The sequence below is a fragment of the Falco peregrinus genome, chromosome 6, assembly GCF_023634155.1.
Source record: "Falco peregrinus isolate bFalPer1 chromosome 6, bFalPer1.pri, whole genome shotgun sequence".
Taxonomy (NCBI): domain Eukaryota; kingdom Metazoa; phylum Chordata; class Aves; order Falconiformes; family Falconidae; genus Falco; species Falco peregrinus.
The window spans coordinates 31,218,563-31,239,903 of NC_073726.1; the positions used below are offsets into that span (position 1 = coordinate 31,218,563).

General features: G+C 37.8%; 1 protein-coding gene across 2 annotated transcripts in view; it reads right to left on the reverse strand.

Annotated features, from left to right (window-relative positions):
- CHCHD3 (coiled-coil-helix-coiled-coil-helix domain containing 3) overlaps positions 1–21,341 on the reverse strand; it is a 163,664-nt gene that overhangs the window by 126,799 nt on the left and 15,524 nt on the right. For both annotated transcript variants that reach the window (XM_055807596.1, XM_055807595.1), the window contains exon 3: positions 7,986–8,067. In XM_055807596.1, coding sequence (XP_055663571.1) covers positions 7,986–8,067 — 82 coding nt within the window. The remainder of the gene's footprint in view (positions 1–7,985; positions 8,068–21,341) is intronic.

Genomic DNA, 21,341 nt, shown 5'->3' on the forward strand with positions numbered 1-21,341 from the left:
AAAGTTTGGGTTGGAGAGGACCTTTAACAATCATCTAACTCTACCCGCCCCCCCTGCAATGAGCAGGGACATCTGCAACTAGATCAGGTTGCTGAGAGCCCTGTCCAACCTGACCTTGCACATTTCCAGGGATGGGGCATCAACCACCTCACCGGGCAACCTGTGCCAGTGTCTCACCACCCTCATCACAAAACATTTCCTCCTTATGTCCAATCTACAACCTTCCTCATTCAATTTAAAACTGTTGCCCCTTGTCCTGTCTCTACAGGCCCTGGGTAGCAAAGCCCTCTCAAGTCTGTCTTATAAGCCCCCTTTGTATATCAAATGACCACAACAAGGTCACCCTGGAGCCTTCCCTTCTCCAGGCTGAACAACCCCAACTCTCTCAGCCCATCCTCCTAAAAGAGGTGCTCCAGCCCTCCGACCACGTTTGTGGCCCTCCTCTGGACCTGCTCTAACACGTCTGTGTCTTTGTTGTTCTGCTAATTGGCTTTTTGGTGACCATACCAGAAAATAAGCAAAGCCAACACAGGGAAGGGATAATGGGGATCCCAACACGCGACCACTAGAAGGCCCAGAAAGCTGGACAAGGACTAAGGCTACAAAATGCAGGCTTGTACCTGTAGCACAAGGTAGTTAGGAGACATTGTAACACTCCTGAGGCTGCAGGTAATAATAGTTCTCTTCTGGTTCTACTGGTTAAAATCATTAATGTCCAGATACCCAGCATCTCCCATCCACTGACAGTTACCACCCATGCAATTCCCTTCACAAGGGATCCCAGGAATGTGTCCCATTCAGTTTCAGATGAAGTCACCTGGAGAAGTTAAAACATGTTCCTCAAATCAAGCTAACCCATGTCCATGATCTTAATTTCAACAGAAGTAATCCTGCAGGGTTGAGACTGTCTAAATAGACATTTTAAAAAAGGTTTAAGATACACTGTGAAAATTCTACATACATCAGATCCTTTTTAATAAGATTTTGAGCAACAGTTGCAAAATGCTCAGTGCTAGTCCTGATAATTTTCTACTTTTGTCACGCCTTAAACAATTTTAGAGCAGAACTAGCAACAGATTTACTTAAGGGCCACCAAACCAAACAAAAGGCTACTTTTAAGCCTTTCCCTGTCTTAGAATTCCTCCTTACACTAGTACTTTTCCTCTAAGAAACAAAATGCTAGAATCACAGGAGATATGATACAGGAGAATACAAGCACAGTTAAACACAGGAAAACCAATCATCTGGGCATCTTGGGACAGCCATACATCAACAAACTGCACAGGGACATCTATTTGGCATACTAACAAAATTACATGCATGTATGTATTGAAGACTTGAACAAAATAAAATTTCTGCAATATTGAAGGGTCTGTCACACACAGCATTTTGTAAAAACACCTCATTCTACATATAATTAATATTTGCCATGTGCCAAAGCATATAGAAAAAGTGGAAGCTAGGAAACACTTGCCAAGAAAGAGAGACTGAAAATCCACAAATGTAATTAGTCTAAGCTAAATGATTAGCAAAGTAAGACTGAAATTTCCCGGGAAAAAAGGTAAGTAATCATTCATGAATGTTCAATTTCTATGGGAAATCACATCCTTCATTTGCCTTTTGTATATATTTTAGTGGAGAAATTCAGCAGTTTGATGAGGTTGACAGTAGCTAAAATTTTATCATTATGCTGATGATAAAGGCTGTTGTTCACTTTTGCTTTTTCAAAATATCTTTTCTTCTGGTTGTGCCTTTCAAAAGGCAAAGTCTTTACAAACAAAAAGATGTATTGAGCACCATCAGTAAAGTATTATGGACATCAACAAATTAACAGATTTATATTCAAGAACTGTCGTGACGGAGGGAAGACGCAGTTACTCAATATGAGTGATCAGCAGACTTCCCTCCGTCGCGACAAACGGCGCCCAAACAGGGACCCTAGAGAGGGCTGAACCTGCGAGCCACAGTTCGACGGAGATTCGGGTACCGGTCCTGAAAGCAGTGCAGGAGGCGGAAGGGCACAGTCCCCGCGCCCGGGAGCACCTACAGAGGGTCCCGCCGGCCACGCGTTGCCGAAGTCTCGCAAAGGCTGCAACAGCGCTGACGAAGGTATGGAGAGACAAGCGACGTACGATTCGCTCATATTGAGTGACTGTGTCTTCCCTCCGTCGCAACAAAGAACAAAGTTAGTGTATGTAGTAGGTAAACTTCAGCCCAGTTTAGAAATTAAAGATGGGAGAAGGAAAATCATCTAATTCCCCCATGTCTATTCTCTAGAGCCATAACATTAAAAATTTTTACTTATTGGGAAATTAGAGAAAATGCTAAATATTTGCTGAGTTTATTCAGAACAAGCACAGAAAAGCAAAATGAAGTTATTAGTGTATACATAGATTCAGACACTCAGGTTAACAGTGATAGTGCAACAGTTTCAGTACCATGTTCTGGCAGTAAGAGGTCAACCAGAGCAAACCAGGCAATCTCACAACTGATTATTTCTTGCCAATAAACCCATTTAACCTGATTCTACTTCTTTTTATTCCAAATGTGCATTTTGTGATCCCTAGTGCTAGTTTACTACTTCTGTATTGTCCCAGACCATATCTACTGGTCCACCTAGTTGTGCAGATTTCTTTGCAGAACTCGATGGAGCAGATGCATCTTGCTGACCAGAGGCAGCTTCTCACTGCTGAAGTTCATGAGCCATGGCACCATCTGGTATGTTGCAGGCCACCTCCGTGCTATCAGAAGAAATGCTTCCAATTACTTCAATAGGAAGAGCTATTTCAGACTCCTTCATCACCAACATCAACAAAACTATTAAAATAGAAGAGTTCAACAGCTGTGATAAGACATTGCATAATAATCTACATCTGTAAGACTATACCTCAGGAGAAAACCTAAACAGCTAAAGGATAAACCAGTTTCATTGTCATATTTTGTATCATTTCGGGTCATGGCAAATTAGTTTCACAGACTCCACTTCTCTTTCTATTACAACACTGCAAAGTAATTTAAGAACTTTGTTAAAAAAACAAACTACATCAACAATTACTATTTATCACCTATCACCATTGCCAAATTCAAGTTCTGGTGCCTATACTCTCATTTTTTAGAATCTTTTCTTCCAAAGTTGTGGTTTTGGCATGTATTTCACAGACAGCAAAAGCCTGCTTCTTCAGTAGGTCTGAAGGGACCATGCACACAAACAGTATGTCAAGCAGAACAGACTCCAGAAATTCTCAGTAACGAACAAGAAAATGTATCTTTAAAAAAAAAAAAAATCACCCCCAGAAAGCTTTTCAAAGATGCTGAAAGCAACAAAATCCGTGTGGTTTGTTGAACCATTAAGGTACAAACTTATAGTGTTTTCAGTTAATACAAAACTTTATAATGAGTGGAGTCTCTCCATAACACTACAATGATATGGAATATTTTTAGGAGGTCCTGGTACGTACTGACATGAAATGGAAAACAGACTACAGGAATACTAAAGCTGTATTTTCTCTAGGAGGAAAGGGCACATTACTCTTTCCTCTTCTGTTCAGAGGATTAAGCTCTCTAGTATTACCAGCTGTAACAATAATAGTATCATTGCTATAATTGCTGTAATACTGACAAGTGTTATAATCCTCAAGGTAACATACACGTTGTAAGACTGTAGCTCCGACACATTAACTGGTCACATCTACTAATGCAGTCACTGCAAATTCTGTTGCAATCAAATAATAATCAATTTATTTTTTCTAAATGAAAAAAACTTTTAAGAGAAAACATTTCACATGTTCAGAAACCAAAGTGAGAAACAATCGTTAGGCTGAGTAAAGGAGTAAGCTAGAATCAACTTTTATTCTCCAGTGGGGTTTGTGGTCAATATGATTTTATTAGGAAACAAGATGGAGTTAACACATTCCTCTTTTTCCACAACCGATTGGAGAGCCTAAGAATACCCAGACAAGTCAGACTAAAGGTCCAACATACTCATATAACCCATCTCCACCACTAGCCAGCAGACACATGAGAAAAATGTAAGACACAAAACAAGTGGAAACCCTGCCTTCCTGTACAACTTTGCTTGTTTCTGAGAATAAATCTTGCTTCCTAAGATGATGGAAAGTTTAAAAAAAAAAAAAAAAAGACTATATATAGCAGCTGCATTCACCCAGTCTATCTGACTACGCAGGTATATTCCCAGTGGGCAATCAGCCAAAAGGCAGCTTTATCAAAGCATTTCCAAGAATGTTTTTCCGTTAGCTGGACTCCAAAAAACAGCCAGTGAGATACACACTGGCCAGTCAAACATGGAGGACTGCAGCCACTAGTAATGCTCAAATTTCCATCAACAGACTAGAAGCCACACACATTCTCCTGGCAGTAGCTACTAACCTTCAGATCAACTCACAATGTTTCCACCACCTCTACATGGACTTTCAAATTCTAGAAGAAGGAAATCCTGTAAAGATTCATTACTTGTGGTGAAATTTAAGTTCCCAGGGAGCCTCCTGGCTTTCATCCTACTCTCTTATAGCCAGAAGTTTAGGCAAGCTTCTTATCCTCAGCAAAGAAACATACAGGTTTGCAACCATATTCAATCACACACACACAAAAGAAATGAACATACATGAAGAAGCACACAGAAATAATATGAAAGACCAGTGGGCATACCATTTTGGATGCATGTTCTAAGGCTGGGTCTAAATCACTACTTTATGTATAACTAACTATTCAAAGTCCCTTTAAATAAGAGCTGTGCAACTCATGTATCATGAGTACACTGATGGCATTAAAATACAATTTGAAGAGTCAGTCTTTATCTGTAATCCCAGAAGTAAGCACAGATCTTAACTTTATATAATGAGTAGTCCATCTGTACTGTGTCTGTATGTGTGAATAAAAATTACAATTTTCTTCCTTCACAGTGTGAAACTAGTAAAATACATTTTGCAATCTGATCAAAATGTGGTCATACGCTGCATACAGAAACAGTAACGAAATTAGCTATTAGACAGTTAGAATCGCGCACAACAAACAGTTGCAAGTTTCAGATATTTATGTTTAAATGTTGTTTCACTTGAAGGTTAGAAAAAATATTTTTGAGAAAGGAGTGAGAATGTACACATGCAAAATACATAATCTATGGTAAAAAAAATCTCATAAAATGAATGCAGAAAGAACTTTTAATTTCATGGCGTTACATACCATTGGCACGTGTCTTAAAAGACTGTCAAAGAAAAGCAGTGGGTTATCAAATGAAATTGTTAAGAGATCAGAAGTGCAAGGTCAGGTTGTTTTTAATACTAGGACACCAGTTAAATTCACTAGCTTATGCCATTACTATACCTCTTCCAAAAGAAAAAAAAAGTTTTAAAGTGCAGCACTTTGACTTGCGTTTCCTAGGTTAAAGTTGCAAAACTTACCTTCAGGGCGTCAGGCCTCATTACACGCACTTCCTTATCAAAGGGCCTAACTGGTGCTAAAAGCACCAGAGATCCCAGCTCTGCAAGTTGGTATTCCCACACGAGACACCATCTTGCCTCAGTCCAGCTGGCGTCGGACGGCACCAGTGCGTTTGTGTACGCAGCCCTCCACAGAAGTTCTGAAACCTGCACTACACTGTATTTGTTCTTGTGCAACTGTTGACATACGAATACTGTAAACTGTTGTCTGTTAACAGTTTCCTTCTGTTATACATCTTAAGTACAGTGTAGCTGAGAACACAAGTTTTGTTTTGTTTTCCAACACTGCATCAATGTGTGTGTGTTTATTACAAATAGCTACAGTTGAGAGTAATCTTTCCCTTTTCATGGCTCTATTACCTAGAACACTCTGCACTAGACTGACATGCAAGACAAAATACTTCATCCGATCAATGTGCATCTAGCTCTTAAGTATATCCTTGCTTGAATACTGAAGTCCAGTAATGATGAAAAAATGATACCAACTCTACAAGTACATGAGTGCCCAGAAGACTGGCACAGAAGGTTATACAGAAGACTGCATTATTTTTGCCTGAAAGTATGGATCCTAACTTGAAAAAGAGCATTGAACAAATATTTCTTGTGCCCCTGCATTATGGAGAGATTGCTTTCTCAACTAGAATAAAACAGGAGGGGTAAGCATGCTCAACCTGAACAACACAAATCTGTTCTTAAAGTGATCAACAGAACAGTGTTTGCTTCGTTCTTAGAAGAACGAGATCCAGACAAGAACAGCTCTACATTTGCTACAGCGCTTTTTGAATATTGTTAAAACACAAACCTCAACCAGAATTCAACCCATAAAGACCTTAAGTAACAGCTAAGTAAATATATGCATCTTTTAAAATTGTTTCATCCAACATGAAAAGAGCCTCTACAGTCAAGTTAAAACATTCTTATAATTATATATACACTGTGCAAAAAGTATAAGAAAAAATCCTGCTTATTGCTAAACAAAAAATCAAAACTAGAAGACTATTAAAGCTGCTAACAAGACTTAATATTTGGATTTTTGGGTTTTTTATCGTAAGTATTTATTTATTTTGATAGTTTACATTTCAAAAGCACAGATTTTTCAACCTAATTTGAAGACAACAAAAAGGTTTTACAGGATCCTTTCAATATGCAACACCTCCCCCACTAATACTTAGTCAAGTAAAGGGAAGGCTGCCAGCCTATACAAAAAGTAACATCGGGTATGTGACAAGCCAATCTGCTACCTAACTTTCACACACCAATTCACAACCCATGAAAACTGAATTATGGAATACTTAATGAAAGTTACTGATAAGCGTCAAATAACAAAATACTGAAGTTACAAAACAAACATTTCCATATTGTAATCACATTTAGCTGAACTGTTGAGCAGTCAACACTAAGCTCAAATGTAATGCAGGTTTTCCTGTTGAAGTCCAGTTCAAAAGAGAAGAAATTTCCCTGCTGACAATTCAAAAAAAAAAAAAAAAAAAAGCCCGTTTTTTTTTCTGGGACATTTATATAGTCCTATCTAATTACATACTCCATCAACCTAACTCATTTAAATAATAATATAATGATGTGTAGGGAAACATCTGATATATATGCAGACAATTTAAGTAGTACTAATTAGATTTTAATTTTTTTAATTCATCATAATGAGCCTTTCTTCCCATTCTCAAAGTAGAGGACAATGTGTAGGTTAATATTTATGTTTGTTGTGTCATATTACCTATGTAGGAAAATAATCAAAGTACGTATTTACACACAAGTCCACCGAGTTCACCATACAGCCAAACTCAATTTCAAATACAAACAGGATTTTTTTTAATTGCTAATAATCCCACAGTAACACACTAAGCACTGCAGAATATAGTTTTAAAATACTACATCCAATGTCTGCCGCTGCATTCTGTATGCCTCTACCTAGTCTTCCATAGTAGATACAATATCTGAAAAAAACATGCATAAAAAAGTAATGTTTCAATATACAGCAAGGATATCACACAAGGGTTTTCTGCTAGTAAACTGTTTTAGTACAGTACCTTGAAGATACAAAGCACTATGCTCTACTAACCATTAAAGCAGTTCAAAACCCAGTGCAGCTCACAGAAGTACTTAGAACTCACATTCCTACTTGCTGTTAAAATTTCCCTTTCGATCAGACAGAGGGGTTTTAAGTAACCCACCTCTGCACTGCTCTCAAGCTACTTCTATCTCTACACCACAAAGTGCATATTTGGACTCAAGAGTGTATCAACAAAGATTGAGCTTAAAAGACTGCAAAAAAGAGTCAGGCTCATAAGGTCAAAAGAGATTTAGATCAACATTATGTATCAGCTCTTACAAGGAAATGTCAGTTAATTTGTTGTTTTAACACGTATTCAGTATCACAACTTGCTATGTTGCCCAAAGGTCTTAACTACCATTTTGTCTTGAGGCACAGAATTCAACTGTTTATAGTAAGTAGATAATTAACAGTAACGGCGGCATTAAGTACATGTTTGTGTTAAATATTATTAACAAACCAACCTTCTCTTTTGAGCTTCAGAGTCTCTCCTGGCTCGTTCTAATGCCAGTTCTTCAGCTATTCTTTTCTTTAGCTCTTCATCAACTACAATTAAAAGAAAATTAAATTAAATGTTAACAGAACACAACGTATGCCTAATTACCGAAACAACTGCATAATACAGTGCTCTATTTTATACATTTTCTTTTCTCTATACAGCAATTGGAGTGATTCTTGTGGTCTAACAAACTTTTAAAATTTAGCATCCAACAGACAGCCTTTAAAAATTACTCTTGTTAATCAACTTTTCAATTAGTGGAATCTTTTGACAATTAAAACCCGTATACTATATGTTAGATTAAATACAATCTTCTTAAGAAATGTGCCTCTATAAAGTAAAATGGGGGGCAGGGGGGGACACCACAACGACTGAGACCTAAATAATAAAGTCATAAAATGCTGCTTTTTATTCATATGGAACCAGGGGAAGCATCTTTCTGTGTAATGAATCAAGTACTTTCAGATGCAGATTTTACAGAACAAAACATTGACAACATCCTAGATATCCATACTTTTTGTTTCTATTGTTACAAAAAGATGTTGCCTCAAAGCCTCCCAATTGTGTTTTAACAAGCAGACATGGAAAGAATATTTTCTTCATTTAGATTTTGTCAGATGAATTAGTTGAAAGTCTGGTTAAGAACTGAAAAAGCAGGGAAGCAACTTCAAGTGTATGAACAAACTTTTCCACAGGAAAGGTAGAAAAGCATGACAGCCACTCATCCTATAAGCTTGAAAGACATCTATAAGACTACTGAAGTCCATTCAACCAGGTTTTGAAACATAAAACAGGTCCGTTTCCAACTCCCTCTAATATTCAAGGGCTCAGTCATGCAAACTACTAAACTGATACTGATAAATTCAATATTAATTATCTCCACATCTATTGGCAACTGCATATTTCTGAAAACTCTGACCCAAAGAGATCAGAAGTAGTTTTTTGTTACTTTCTTTAACAAAACTTGTGACAATAAAACACATTTCAATAGACTTCCAGAAGAAACCATACTGAAAAGATTGCTTCAACCTAAAAATATCAAATAAAACACTCTGGGATGGTTTTGTATGTTTTATCTCCCTCTGAATACGACTTGACATGTACGTAGCAGGAGTTAAAGAAATAAAAAAAAATTAAAACACCCAGTCATCTAGTAAGGAAGAACGTTTTTCATTTGGGAAACTAAAGCTAATGAACGAAAGCTTTGCAACTAAAAGTTATGCCAACTTCAGTGGAACAGCCATTAACTTTGCATAAAATGTTGATTTTTAGCAGTCAATAAGCGTGCATGTTCCTATAGCAGGAAAAGAAAATAACTATTTAAAGTACAGCTGTAGAAAGGCAATAAAATCAAGTAATTATCACCAGGTTTATTCTAATAGTAAAACCTCGTCTAGACCTGCCTGTCTGGACTAAAGGTGTGCTTACAGGAGCCGAGTTGTACCTCTAACTCTGCAATACTCTAGTATTCCACTACAGGCATGTGGACAACTCCCTCATGTACACAAAGCACCTGGCTCAGATTCCACTCTGTGGAACCACAGAGCTAAGAGACTGCAATCTCACTCCAAAATGCCTGTCACTTGAGCATAACAGACGTTAAATTCAAGAAGGTGATACAACCTCCTCATCTGCCTCCAGAAGCAGTAACAAAAACACTTGCTTCAGTAGCTAAAAAACAGAGAATCTCAGACTATATAAGGCAACTACAAGACAACAAGAAGTCTCCATAGAGGTTGCTTTTGTATTAAGTATTTATGCATTTAGACAGCATTCAAAAACTGTTAGCAGTTGGAAATTTGCAGAGATACTGGGGCAGAGGGTGAAAAAGTCATCAGGCTCCTATTTATTGCAAGCTGATAGTTACGGCATTTGCCCAGAAAACAGAACATCTGGAATTTAGATCCTCCTAAGATGCACCGGTTTAAGTCTGCATATCGTATGTACTCAAATGAAGTGCCCTAAACACCAAGCTACCACCTAATTTAAGCAGATACACCCCTTTTTTTTTTTTTTTTTTTTTGGTAACAAAGCTAAAGAAAAAGTGCCTTAGAGGGTATGTAGAGATTCGAAGATGAATTGGAGGGCATCTCAAGTTATAGTACCCGCTTTGTGGAACCAGTTATTTGTTTGATATTAGGCAGCAAGCAGATTTTAAAAAATAGAGACACACATTTTAAAAAAGCCAGTGAAAAATGGCCATATATCTTAGTGACCTCATCTCCAGGAGTTGGCTTTATCCATAAATATTACCCAACGTCGTTAGCCCACACTCCCATTACAGGTAATAGAGTCCAGTGTGTAATTCTTCTAATTCTAAAGTAGACTTAGAAAACAGTGAATTTTATGAATTAATAAAGCAGCTTCATCAACTATATGGAAGTCTTGGCCAACTAATTCAGTTATCAGCATCTTAAAGCAGAATGAATCGATATCCATCCTGCCAGATACAGCAAATGCTTGAATGACAGAAACTGTTGTGCTGGGGAAAAGTGGGAGGACACTTACAAATGGCAAGTGAGACCCCAGCCTGAAAATATGTGAACATACATTAAAGTTCAGAGGTAAATATGAATCTTGTTACAGATTATTATCCCAAACCCTAGATGAAAAAGCAAAACCCCATTTTATCAGGATAGTCTCTACTGACTATTGACACTGCTCCACTGTTTTCTCCTCTGAGGCTATGTAAGGATACTCTTCGTTTGAGAACACTGAGTTGTTACCACACACTTGTACATTTCCAAACAAAGATCAGCTAGTCACCATGAACTGTATAGCCTGAAGAGAAAAAAAATGTTTAGCAAAATATCAGGCAATCACAAGGAACCTGTTTCTGTACTGCAGCACATATTAATCTCCCTCACGCCTCTGTAAGCATCACAAGCCAAAATGAGGGCAGTTAAGGTTCTGCATTTGTACACTTAGAAATGATTAAGCTGTCATAAAAGCAAAGAATTTATTTCACATCACAGCTGCCTTATTCGCAGAACAATCTGAAAACCCAGGATGCAAGTGTTTCTTACTACAGTTCTGTTCAACACAAATGCCTCAATATTTTATGTCCTTTTAATACTGGACCGGAAAATCCACAAAAAAAAAAAAGCATAAAGTACATTGTTTGCCAACATCTACATCATCAAGTTTATTGTTCTGGTGTGCAAAAATGAGTACAAGAACTCTTAACCAACCACAGAACGTTTTTTTTTAAGTCATAATGAGAAAAGATTCAGGCATCAGCCAATAAAGACATTTGACCTAACAATCAATTAGGTTACCCATCGATCAGCCAAATACTAATAGGGAATAAAAGCGGAGCTATAGATCATTCAATAGAATTATTGTAAGATATAATTGGGTAGCTCCCAAATGGGAACTTTATGATATTTCAGTAAAAAACTGCAGTTCTACAAGTAGAAGGAATTTGTTCTAGGAGAAGAAGCATTTAAAAAGAATGATGTTAATGTATTAGAAAGAGGATCAGAAAAAAAACGGGACCGTTTCTAGATAAAAGCAGTAACATTTCTCTCTGACAGCAATCTCTGCTCAGACTACAGGACATTAAAAACAGGCAGCTGACCATTAAACTGCTGGAGAACATTAGAATCTGGTGGGCACAAGACTGCTAAAATAAGCATGATCCAGAGAAAGTACACAGCAGCTGCCAAAACCTATGTAGCCATTCCCACCACCACCCCTTTAGTATTTTAAGTTCTTCAGGATACTGAAATCAGTGTCAACTTCATAGTAAGTGCATCCCAGAGCAGATAAATTTGGAAGATTTTCAGGCAAGTACATTTAAGAAGGTCTCACTTTTACCCAGTGCGTTTTACTCTGCTACAAGAGCATAAAATGAATGCAGCTCCACCATTTCCGAAGTCCGAACGTGCTAATGCACAGCTCACATCACAAGACAATTTAGACAGATGGTCAGTAATTGGAACTATACTCAAAAAGCCATAGTGCTATAGCCAGAAATAACTCTTCCCTACCCTTCTTTGCATGTGAAGTATGGATGCTGATAGGTGTCTGATAAGCAGTATTCTCTTCAGAATAATGGAAATAGAGTACCACCAGCAGCATCGCCAATGGGCTCATTACCATGCTCAGTGCTAGCAGCAGGCTGCACAATGCTTAGGAGAGTGACCAGACTGCTCCATGTAACACCACTACAGACACAGAACACAGTTATATGAAAAAAGCCACAAAGCTCTTGCCTGGATCTTCGCAGACCGAGCAGTGACTGTCAATGGACAAGGACGTTTTGCCGTTTTCATGTCCTTTGGGATGCAGTAAGCTGAAGTTTCTTTATTTGTCCATCTACTCTTTTGGAAAAGTTTGAAAGACATGGTCATTTATGCCTAATATTACAGCACAAATGCATAATTTATTCCCTCCCCTTCATGCACGCATTTAAAAGAGTAAAGATAAATTAACCAATTATTATTAATAAAACTATTTTCACACAGCGCAAGCAAAAAATACAGTTATTTGGTTCACTTAACTTCCCCTCCCCATACACACACAAAAAGGTAAACTCAGCTTCTTTCACAATTAAAGCAAAGCTTTAAGAGCATGGAAGAAAGAGGATAAAACAGCCAAAGACAAGATACGAAGAAACTATAAATTACATCCACTACACACCTATTTGCCAAAATCTGCGACCATGCCCAGCAGAGAGAAGAAAGGCAACTTCCAGAATAGAAGTTACAGCAGAAACTCAATTTTCCCACCAAATCATTCCGGTTGACTTCATGCCTCCAGACAAGATGTGCAGAGAGGAAGGGTGTGAAAGGGTGTAAGAGTATCTCCCACTGGGACAGGGCTTTATTTTGAAAGGAACACAGAGCAGGCTGGCAGTTATGGAAGCATAAGAGCATTCTTTGCTTGCCCATGTTTCAACACTTCTCCATTCAGCCTTTTACAGACAAGACTAACAGCAAGATTCCTATTCATCCAACACCCTTCTGCAAACCTGAAAAGGGCTTAATCTGCCACCTTTTTAAAAGGCCACAAAACCTATGAAAATGCTTCTGGGAGTTACTTGTAGAGATAACAACAGTTTTCTGTAGTCCATGTAAAGACTAACCTGATTGCTATTTATTAAAAAACAGTAATAAAAAAAATTAAACAGAAAGAGCATGCAAAGCCATCTGCTTAACCCCTAATATTGACTCTCCAACTGTGCTTCAAAAAGCAGATGAACAGGAAAGCATACAGCTAATATGTTTCCCAGAGTCCAAAAGGCTTTGAATAACTACAGGGACAAGTCATAAGGACAGAGGAGCTAAGGGTACTGAAAAGCTTAAGCATTTACGAACAGTTACTGAGGCTTCAGATATGTAATATGCACTTCATCTTGGAACTTCAAAGGCCACCCACTAGCAGCATCAGGGAAAGCCAAGAGCTTTGCATGATGACAATTCTTGAGAAGCAATCAGCAATTTTATCTCTCAGGTCTACTACAGGTTGGTGCATAAGGGTATGAGCAACTCAGCTACTCTCATGATATTTTTCTCCAACTCCTCTGCCCTTGCTAGTCTTAAGATCTATATCCATACCTTCTTCCTCTCACTCTAAAGCTGTTGCTTCATAGAGAAACCATTCAGCATGATACTAAGATTACAGCAAGAAGGCATCACCCAAAGCTGCAAACAACACACATTAGTTAAAGCAGACACCTGCAGCCTCAAAAAGGTTAGCCTGAGAAATCACGAATACAGTATGGACAAATTAATCAAACAGCCTCTAGCCTGCAGAGCTGGGAAACTGCCCATTAGTCTTGCATTTTCAAAAAATTAATGGAAACAGCATTCATTATCAGACACCTTAACTAAATCCTCTTGAAAGGGCAGGTGCATTAAGTCATTAATGAAGACACACTTAGGTTTGATACAATCAAATGTCTTTCAGAAAATGCTTACTTCAAAAGTATTCAGATAAAGAAAAAAATAAACTAGTTCTACTTTTCCTTTTCATTAAGCTTTGCCATTAAAAAACACAAACATGTTCAGTGAACAGTGTCCTTCAGAAAACAACTTCTCAAAGGCCAGAACAGAATCACACAGATGTACTGCAGGCCATGTGACCATCTTCCTTAAAGAGATACAAATTTGCTTTTACAAGAAATACTTCCAAGGATGGAAACAGCACAGCCTGTCTGGGCAACATGTTTCAATGCCTGACTGACCTGATGGTGACAAAGCTTCTCCTTACAGGTCAAAAGCACTCCTGTTCAGATTTATGCCTTTTGTTTATTGCCTCCCTGCCATGTGCCACTATGAGACTGGTTGGGTCTTCTCAATAACTTCCTTGATGGAATGGTACTTCCAAACCTAACAAGTCCAGGTCTCCCAGTCTCTCCTTTGGAGTTGCAGGCCACCATCCCTTCACTCAAAGAGCTCTGCAATGTATTTGGGGCTATACTGGTTACTTCTGCCTTCAAATAAACAGGTAACAAGGAAGGACAACCCATGTTGTTGAAATTAAGTACCTGGCTTGGGCACAACACAGAGGACAAACGCAGTGGTAAGATACACAAAACCAGGCCACACAACCTTCAAATTAGTGTTTGAATACAAGAGAGCAAAGAAGAAAGTGCATATGCAGTTTGGATCACCTTTAACATAAGCACTCAGTATAGACTGTTAGGCAAGTGTAGTTATAAAATGAGTAGTATGTTACTGTCATGGATTAGAAACAGGCTAAGACAAAACAGAACAAAAATTACTAGCATTGGGAAAGCTGAACAAGACACTTTATACTCTGCACATGAACAGTCTAAAATAATTTCAATCAAGACATTGCAAGTCTGGAAAACTTTAAAGGGGAGAAAATAAGGCCAAGCAAGCTGAGCAGCATAATGGTATACAAATTCAGTTTTGAAAAAATGAATAGTTACACACACTGGAAAGCACAATGCAATTTTATCTCACATTTTACTTGGTTTTTAAATCAACCATAAACACATCTAAGTCCCAGGTATCACACAAAGAAAATGTTTAATGGTCAGCTGGCCATGAGGGGGAAGATGGTAGAAGGGGAAGAGAAAGTCCAACAAGACTATAGAATATATAAAGAGAGAAATAATATGAAAAACATATATAAGATGATGCACCTCCATACTTCCTCAAGCACAGTGCTTTATCAGTCTTCCGACATGAAAGCTAAACCCAAGGGTAAGATTTATAGAATCACAGAATGGTTTGGGTTGGAAGGGACCTTAAAGACCACCTAGTTCCAGCCCCTGCCAGGGACAGGGCCACCTTCCACCAGCACAGGTTGCTCCAAGCCCCGTCCAGCCTGGCCTTGAGCACTGCCAGGGATGGGGCAGCCACAGCTGCTCTGGGCAGCCTCTGCCAGCACCTCACTGCCCTCACAGTAAAGAATTTCTTCCTTAGACCCAATCTAAATATACCCTCTTCCTGTTTAAAGTCACCCTCCCTTGTCTTTGCTGAGAATTTTTCAGTTCCACAAAAATTTATGGGCTTAACACAACAATCACTTCAAAAAGTTCTCCAAACTGTTTTGTCCAATAGCTTATGTTAACTTTTTCTTTCTTTTAAGGCAAAGGGGAAACATTAGAAAACTTAGTCTTTCAAACAAAGCACAGAAAAAGCAAGAGGTTTTCAGGGGGGCCTGTGTCAGAAGCACTAACTTAAACTGGTTTCTCATAGATCCACACTGCATGTTTCTCTGACTCCTCACAAAGTCGAGCTGATTTCTCTTGTTCGTATGACACTGTCTTTCTTGAGCACTTCTCCAGTCTCCAAAATCCAGTGCTCTCTCATGTCTCCTAGGTTGGCAATACACACCAAAAGCTATAGTAGCTTTTGCAGAAATTGTCCCAATCTGCCAGCCACAGCGTATGTGTGGCGTGGTAAACCTTTGGCAAAACAGCCTGGGCAGCTGAAGACCCTCTCTCAATTACAGCATTTATCTTACTGTGTCTTTTCTACCCAGCCCTTGATTTATTAAAACCTATAGAAATATCAGGGTCTTGAGTCTTTCAGCCCCCCTTAGTTAGATTTGGCTAAAATTGATTAATAAATTCAGAAGTTATCAGAAGGCAACTGGTGAATGCATGGCACTACCACACAACTCTCTTTGGGAAAGCCCACAGAAATAATGGAAAGAAAACCTGAAACAGTTCTACGCAGAAAAGAGACAAGGTATAGAATTTAGTAATGTAAAATAGGCAGCTCTGGGCTTCTATTCATTCTTCCACCGTATATTGTTTAAAAAGTCTCACAAAGAAGCTTATAGAGCACCATGTAAAATATTTTTATTGTTGTAATATTTGAAACACACAGCGGACAATATACTGTCAAGCTTTTCTTGCTGAAGTGACAAGCGGGGGGGGGGGGGGGGCGGCGGGGAAATGCCAAAGAACACCAACAGGCCACATTATATATCATGTGGAATTGGAGAACACTGCTTCAAGGTATGTACCAACCATGGCCAGACACATGAAGACTGTTTTTTACTGAAAAAACTATTTCACAATTACTGCAGAATTTCTTGCATTCACCTCTGTAGCCTCTGCTATTGACAAGACAGCATCAGGGCATTCAAACCATCGATCTGATCCAACAAGGCGGTTCTCATGTCCCTGTGCACATTAAGTATGAACATTAACCAGTTCGCTTGGGACAACATACCTTAGGGCTGTCTTCAAACCCATCATCTGTCTCAGTAGCTGGCAGGGCAACTGGAGCTTTGTAGACATTAAAGTTAATGAAGATGTCACAAGGAAAATCCCTAACTGCGCATTAACAGTCATAAATATTGAATCAGAAAGCATACATCGGCAACCTGGTACCTTCACAACATCAAGCTACTACGGGGTTACAAACGTATTATGGGCTTTCCACTATTAAAACACTTTTCTCACTCACATTCCAATTTAAGATTCATAAGCAAGTATTATAATACACAAATACCCTCAATTTATTCTTTCTGCTTAGTAAACACTCCAGTTTGGTCCGTATCTAAATTACATACATCACAAAAATCATCAATATCAACACTCGCCATTTAAGTTGAACAGCAGACAAAAGAGAAAATATCAAAACCATTAATCTTAATTTAGAAAGAGTAGCCAACTACATAAATGACAGGCACTCAAGTAGCATACAATAATTTCCACTAGACCAGTAAAAAAAGTATATACTTTATTTCTTATTCAAATAAACAACAAGAAAATATTGTTACCTTTCATGATATTCTCAAAGTTCTATCAAATGCCTAACAACAGAAACAAAATTTGTCTCACCCCTGAAATACATTACTTGAGGTCCAGGTTAAAGTGCACTGGTAAATCAATGCAAGACAGTCCATCTCCACCTACCCATGCTGCGTGATGTCTGTCAGTCAGGTAGCCCTTATAAGCATAGAATTTGCTGGTAGAATTATATCCTTTAGTTTGCTTTGTGTATCAGTAACACTGCCAAGGAACTCCTATCCTGGACTCCTAAACCCACGAGTTTTTAAAAAAGCCATAAAAGTATTCATTGCACACTAAATAAAACAGTAAAACTTCTGGTTTTTAAATGAAACTGTATGATTTCAATGTCAATTAAAGCCCTAGCCAATGTATTTAGTGTGCTTATATTAGGTGACAAGTCAATGACACCACTGATTATACTCTTCCTTCTTTAATTACTATTTTTTAAAGAGCCTGGATTTGCTGGTAGCAGCACACAAGAGGAAACAAGGAAGTGTTTAGTACCATTGGTACATCAGTACTCCTGGCATACAACTTCTTTTTAATTTAATGGTTTTCAAACACTGTTGTATCTGGTCTTTAACACTATAAACAGTCCAAATCAGCCTTGCACTCAGTGGAAAAAATAACGAATGATCCTTTCATTCCACCAACATTAAGGAAAAAACCTCCAAGAATGAGTTATTTGCTTTAAAGACTGAAGTATTTGTTTCCCTGTCTCTCTCAACAACAAAGGAATCCCTTAGAGACCCTCAGGAAGTTAACTGATACATGTAAAAGTGAATTATCAGAAAATGTGTGCAAGAACAGTCACTTTCATGAGTGACCTTATTACACATCTCCCAAATATCTTTATTATGAGCCATGGATCAAGGCATGGTCAGCATTCAAAAACTAGTTTGCTTTTTTTTTTAATTTGTTATTTTTTTTTTAAATAGCATTCTTAAGAATAAATTATATTTTCAGACTCATACAAATTTAACAACACATAAAGCAACCAGTCCATTTAAATCCACAATTACAGGCACTTCCTACAACCACGGACAAACATAAAGCATGCCTCCAAGGTCAGAAATTTGTATTAACTGTTAAATATTGGTAATGTGCAGCAATACCTAAACAAGCTCATAGGATAATTAAACATGAAAACAATGCAATTAAGTGTGCATAATTTAAAGATATTTAATATTTTAGTTTCTAAAGGCACTCTTGTATATACTGCATTATTTATTTTACGATGTAAATGCTGATATCAGTCGATTTATACTAATTTAAATTAGAAACTAATTGGTATGTGATCTAGAAATAACAAAGTTAGTTCATATTATATTTGGAACCTTCTCTTTTCAGTATGTCATTATTGTTGTAACTTTAGCAGTAAATCCTAACAATGAACTCATGAAGGGGGCTGGGAAAAACAGGAGAGGAGGATTACAAGTTCTTCCCCTGTAATTCTTTGAATTGGGTTCTATCTGCCTGTGCTTAACAGCCATATCTAAAAGAATAACTCGTTTTTGAGATTCACATGTAAACAAGAAAAGCAGAGAAGAATTTTCATCACTCCCTAACATGTCCAAGTTTACATTTCAATAAGCTAACAGAAAAATCAAGTAAACAAAAATGGATGTATACAATACACAGAAAGACAGAAAATTAAAAAGTATAAAATCCTGAGGCTAAACTTAGAATTAGATATTTTCACCAATACACAAAGGAGAAATGGAGCATAGGAGAATAAAGCAGTAGGAGTCCAGAAGCAAGGACACGTGAGCAAAGCTCTACGCAGGCCCAGGCCATGCTGCTGCCCCAAAAGCCTGCAGAGCCAGCCCTTCCAGTCACCACTGGCTTAACAAAAGCATGAGCTCTTCCACTACAAAATCCCTATGCAATACTCGGTCTGGGTTTTCACATCACCCAGGAAACACCTCAGCCTCTCCCCTGTTCATTCCAAGCTCAGACTATCAGCCCAGAAAGCAGATAGAGATGTCCTGGAGCCACAACAATCATGGTGGCAGAACAGACAGAAGTTCTCACCCAAATTTAAAATGGTGTATTTGTGTGACTCTTCTGTCAGACTTCATGATTATTAAAAAAAAAATTACAGGAATTTCAATGCAGTATAGTGAATCCTCAAAAATCTGTGAATAATTTTCTTCCAGAAACTTAGAATTCATTACAAAAAAGATGCACGCTTGACACAGAAAAAACATCCTGTCTTAGAGGTCTTAAGATAGATACACAGGGAAGCAATGCAAGAGAAAAACATCAAATATGGGCAACACATCTTGAAACATGTGACAGGTAATAAAATAAGTCATTTACCACCGATAAGTGGATTGAGTTGAAGAAGCCAGTTAACATAAAAATGTACCTGATTTTTATTTTCTCTAGGAATTCCTGCTGTGCCAGCTACATGACTACGTGAAGTTTTATTGTAACTTTAAAAATTGTTCTCAATCTCCTTACAAGGTTGTGAATCATTTCAACCAAAACTTCTTAATAATCCATCCTTGCCACGCACCTCCATAACATAAATATAAGAAATAACTTATTTCAGCAGCTATTTAGCAAGAAGTCATTTTGCTGTCCTGTTGATCTTAAATAATAAAAAACAATAATAATAATAATGAAATGGAAGTATCTCATACCTTTACAAGACTATCACTGGCAGAAAACCCTTAGGTTGAGTACAACAGTTGAGAGACTTGCTAGTTCAGCTGTGTTAGTAATTCCTACTGTACACACATTGTAAGGCTTTTCTTGCTGAATATAATGGATAAAAGCATCAGGATTCCATAATTCAATATTTTAAAAAAAATAAACATATTGTAAGGAATGATGGGAAGGGTTTTATGATTCTGCCTTCAACAGGATTCAGCATGCAGTACTCTTTCAGGACAATTTAAGTTGTCCAGTCTCTAATCTTTATGGCTTATGTTTATTGTAAAGCTATTTTATCTGACAGTATGGGGAAATTTACTGGTATCCCTTTTTATTTTCTTGGACAAAATAATTTCTGAATTCTCTCATCACATTTATTTCAATAAACATCTTCTACCGCTGCAGAGGACAGTGCAATAATCATGTATTTCTACTCATAATAGCTACGTAAAAGGGTTTATAAACTAAGATGTTTCTTTAGTTTTACATTAAAAGTCACCACTAATTGCAAAAATTTACTAACTGCTATTGCACAGACCAGTACTCCCAAATGGGACTCTGTACTGTCAAGGCTACATAAATAGCAAATTTTGATGTTCAGTTCATCTACTACCATCATCTTTAAAGAGGATTCGCCAGCTGTGATTGCACACTATCAGTGGCACTTAGAAGTCAATTTTACCCAATTACAGCTCTGGATTACAGTCACTTTGGACAGGAGTAAGATGATTCACAAAGCTGTTCACCACGCTGAATCAGAAAGCCCAATGCTGAGGCTATTTCTGCATACCTTTCCGCTGGTGGGAATACAGGCTCAGCAGCTAGCTCTAGGCATTGACTTTTATTGTCAAATGTGCAAATGCCAACTGTTTGTGGGGAAGGGGCCCTGCTCTTACATAAATGTGGTGCAAAGTATACGGAATGGACCTTGCTACCCAAAGACGCTAAGTAGAAGACTTTTAATGAGTGACTGAATGGAATGAGTTAATATGAATAGGTAATGGGATAAAGAATAATGTTATTTTCCAATATTGTGCATCCCACACACAGTGCAAGTGACTGATCACACTCATAAGGAACAACACCCTCTTTTTCTTTTTTTATAAATAAATGTTTGTAAAATATAAATTTCTATTCACCTAACTTTTCCACCTAAACTGAAATTTTGTGTTCCATTCATGCTCACATATTGGTAGCTTTAAATCATCTTATCATGCCCCATGATGGAGCCTGTCCTTTTGTAGCAAACGAATCTGAACAATCAATCAGAAGAGGGCAAGGCAAATAAACATAAAGAAAGATATCTGAAGACTATTATTTGCTGGAGGATACTGCTTCATGATGACAATGCTTCATGAGCCTTCTGACATTCAACCCCTCCACTACCGCTTACACTATTTCCAAAGCCAGCTGCACAGTCACGGCTCCAAATGC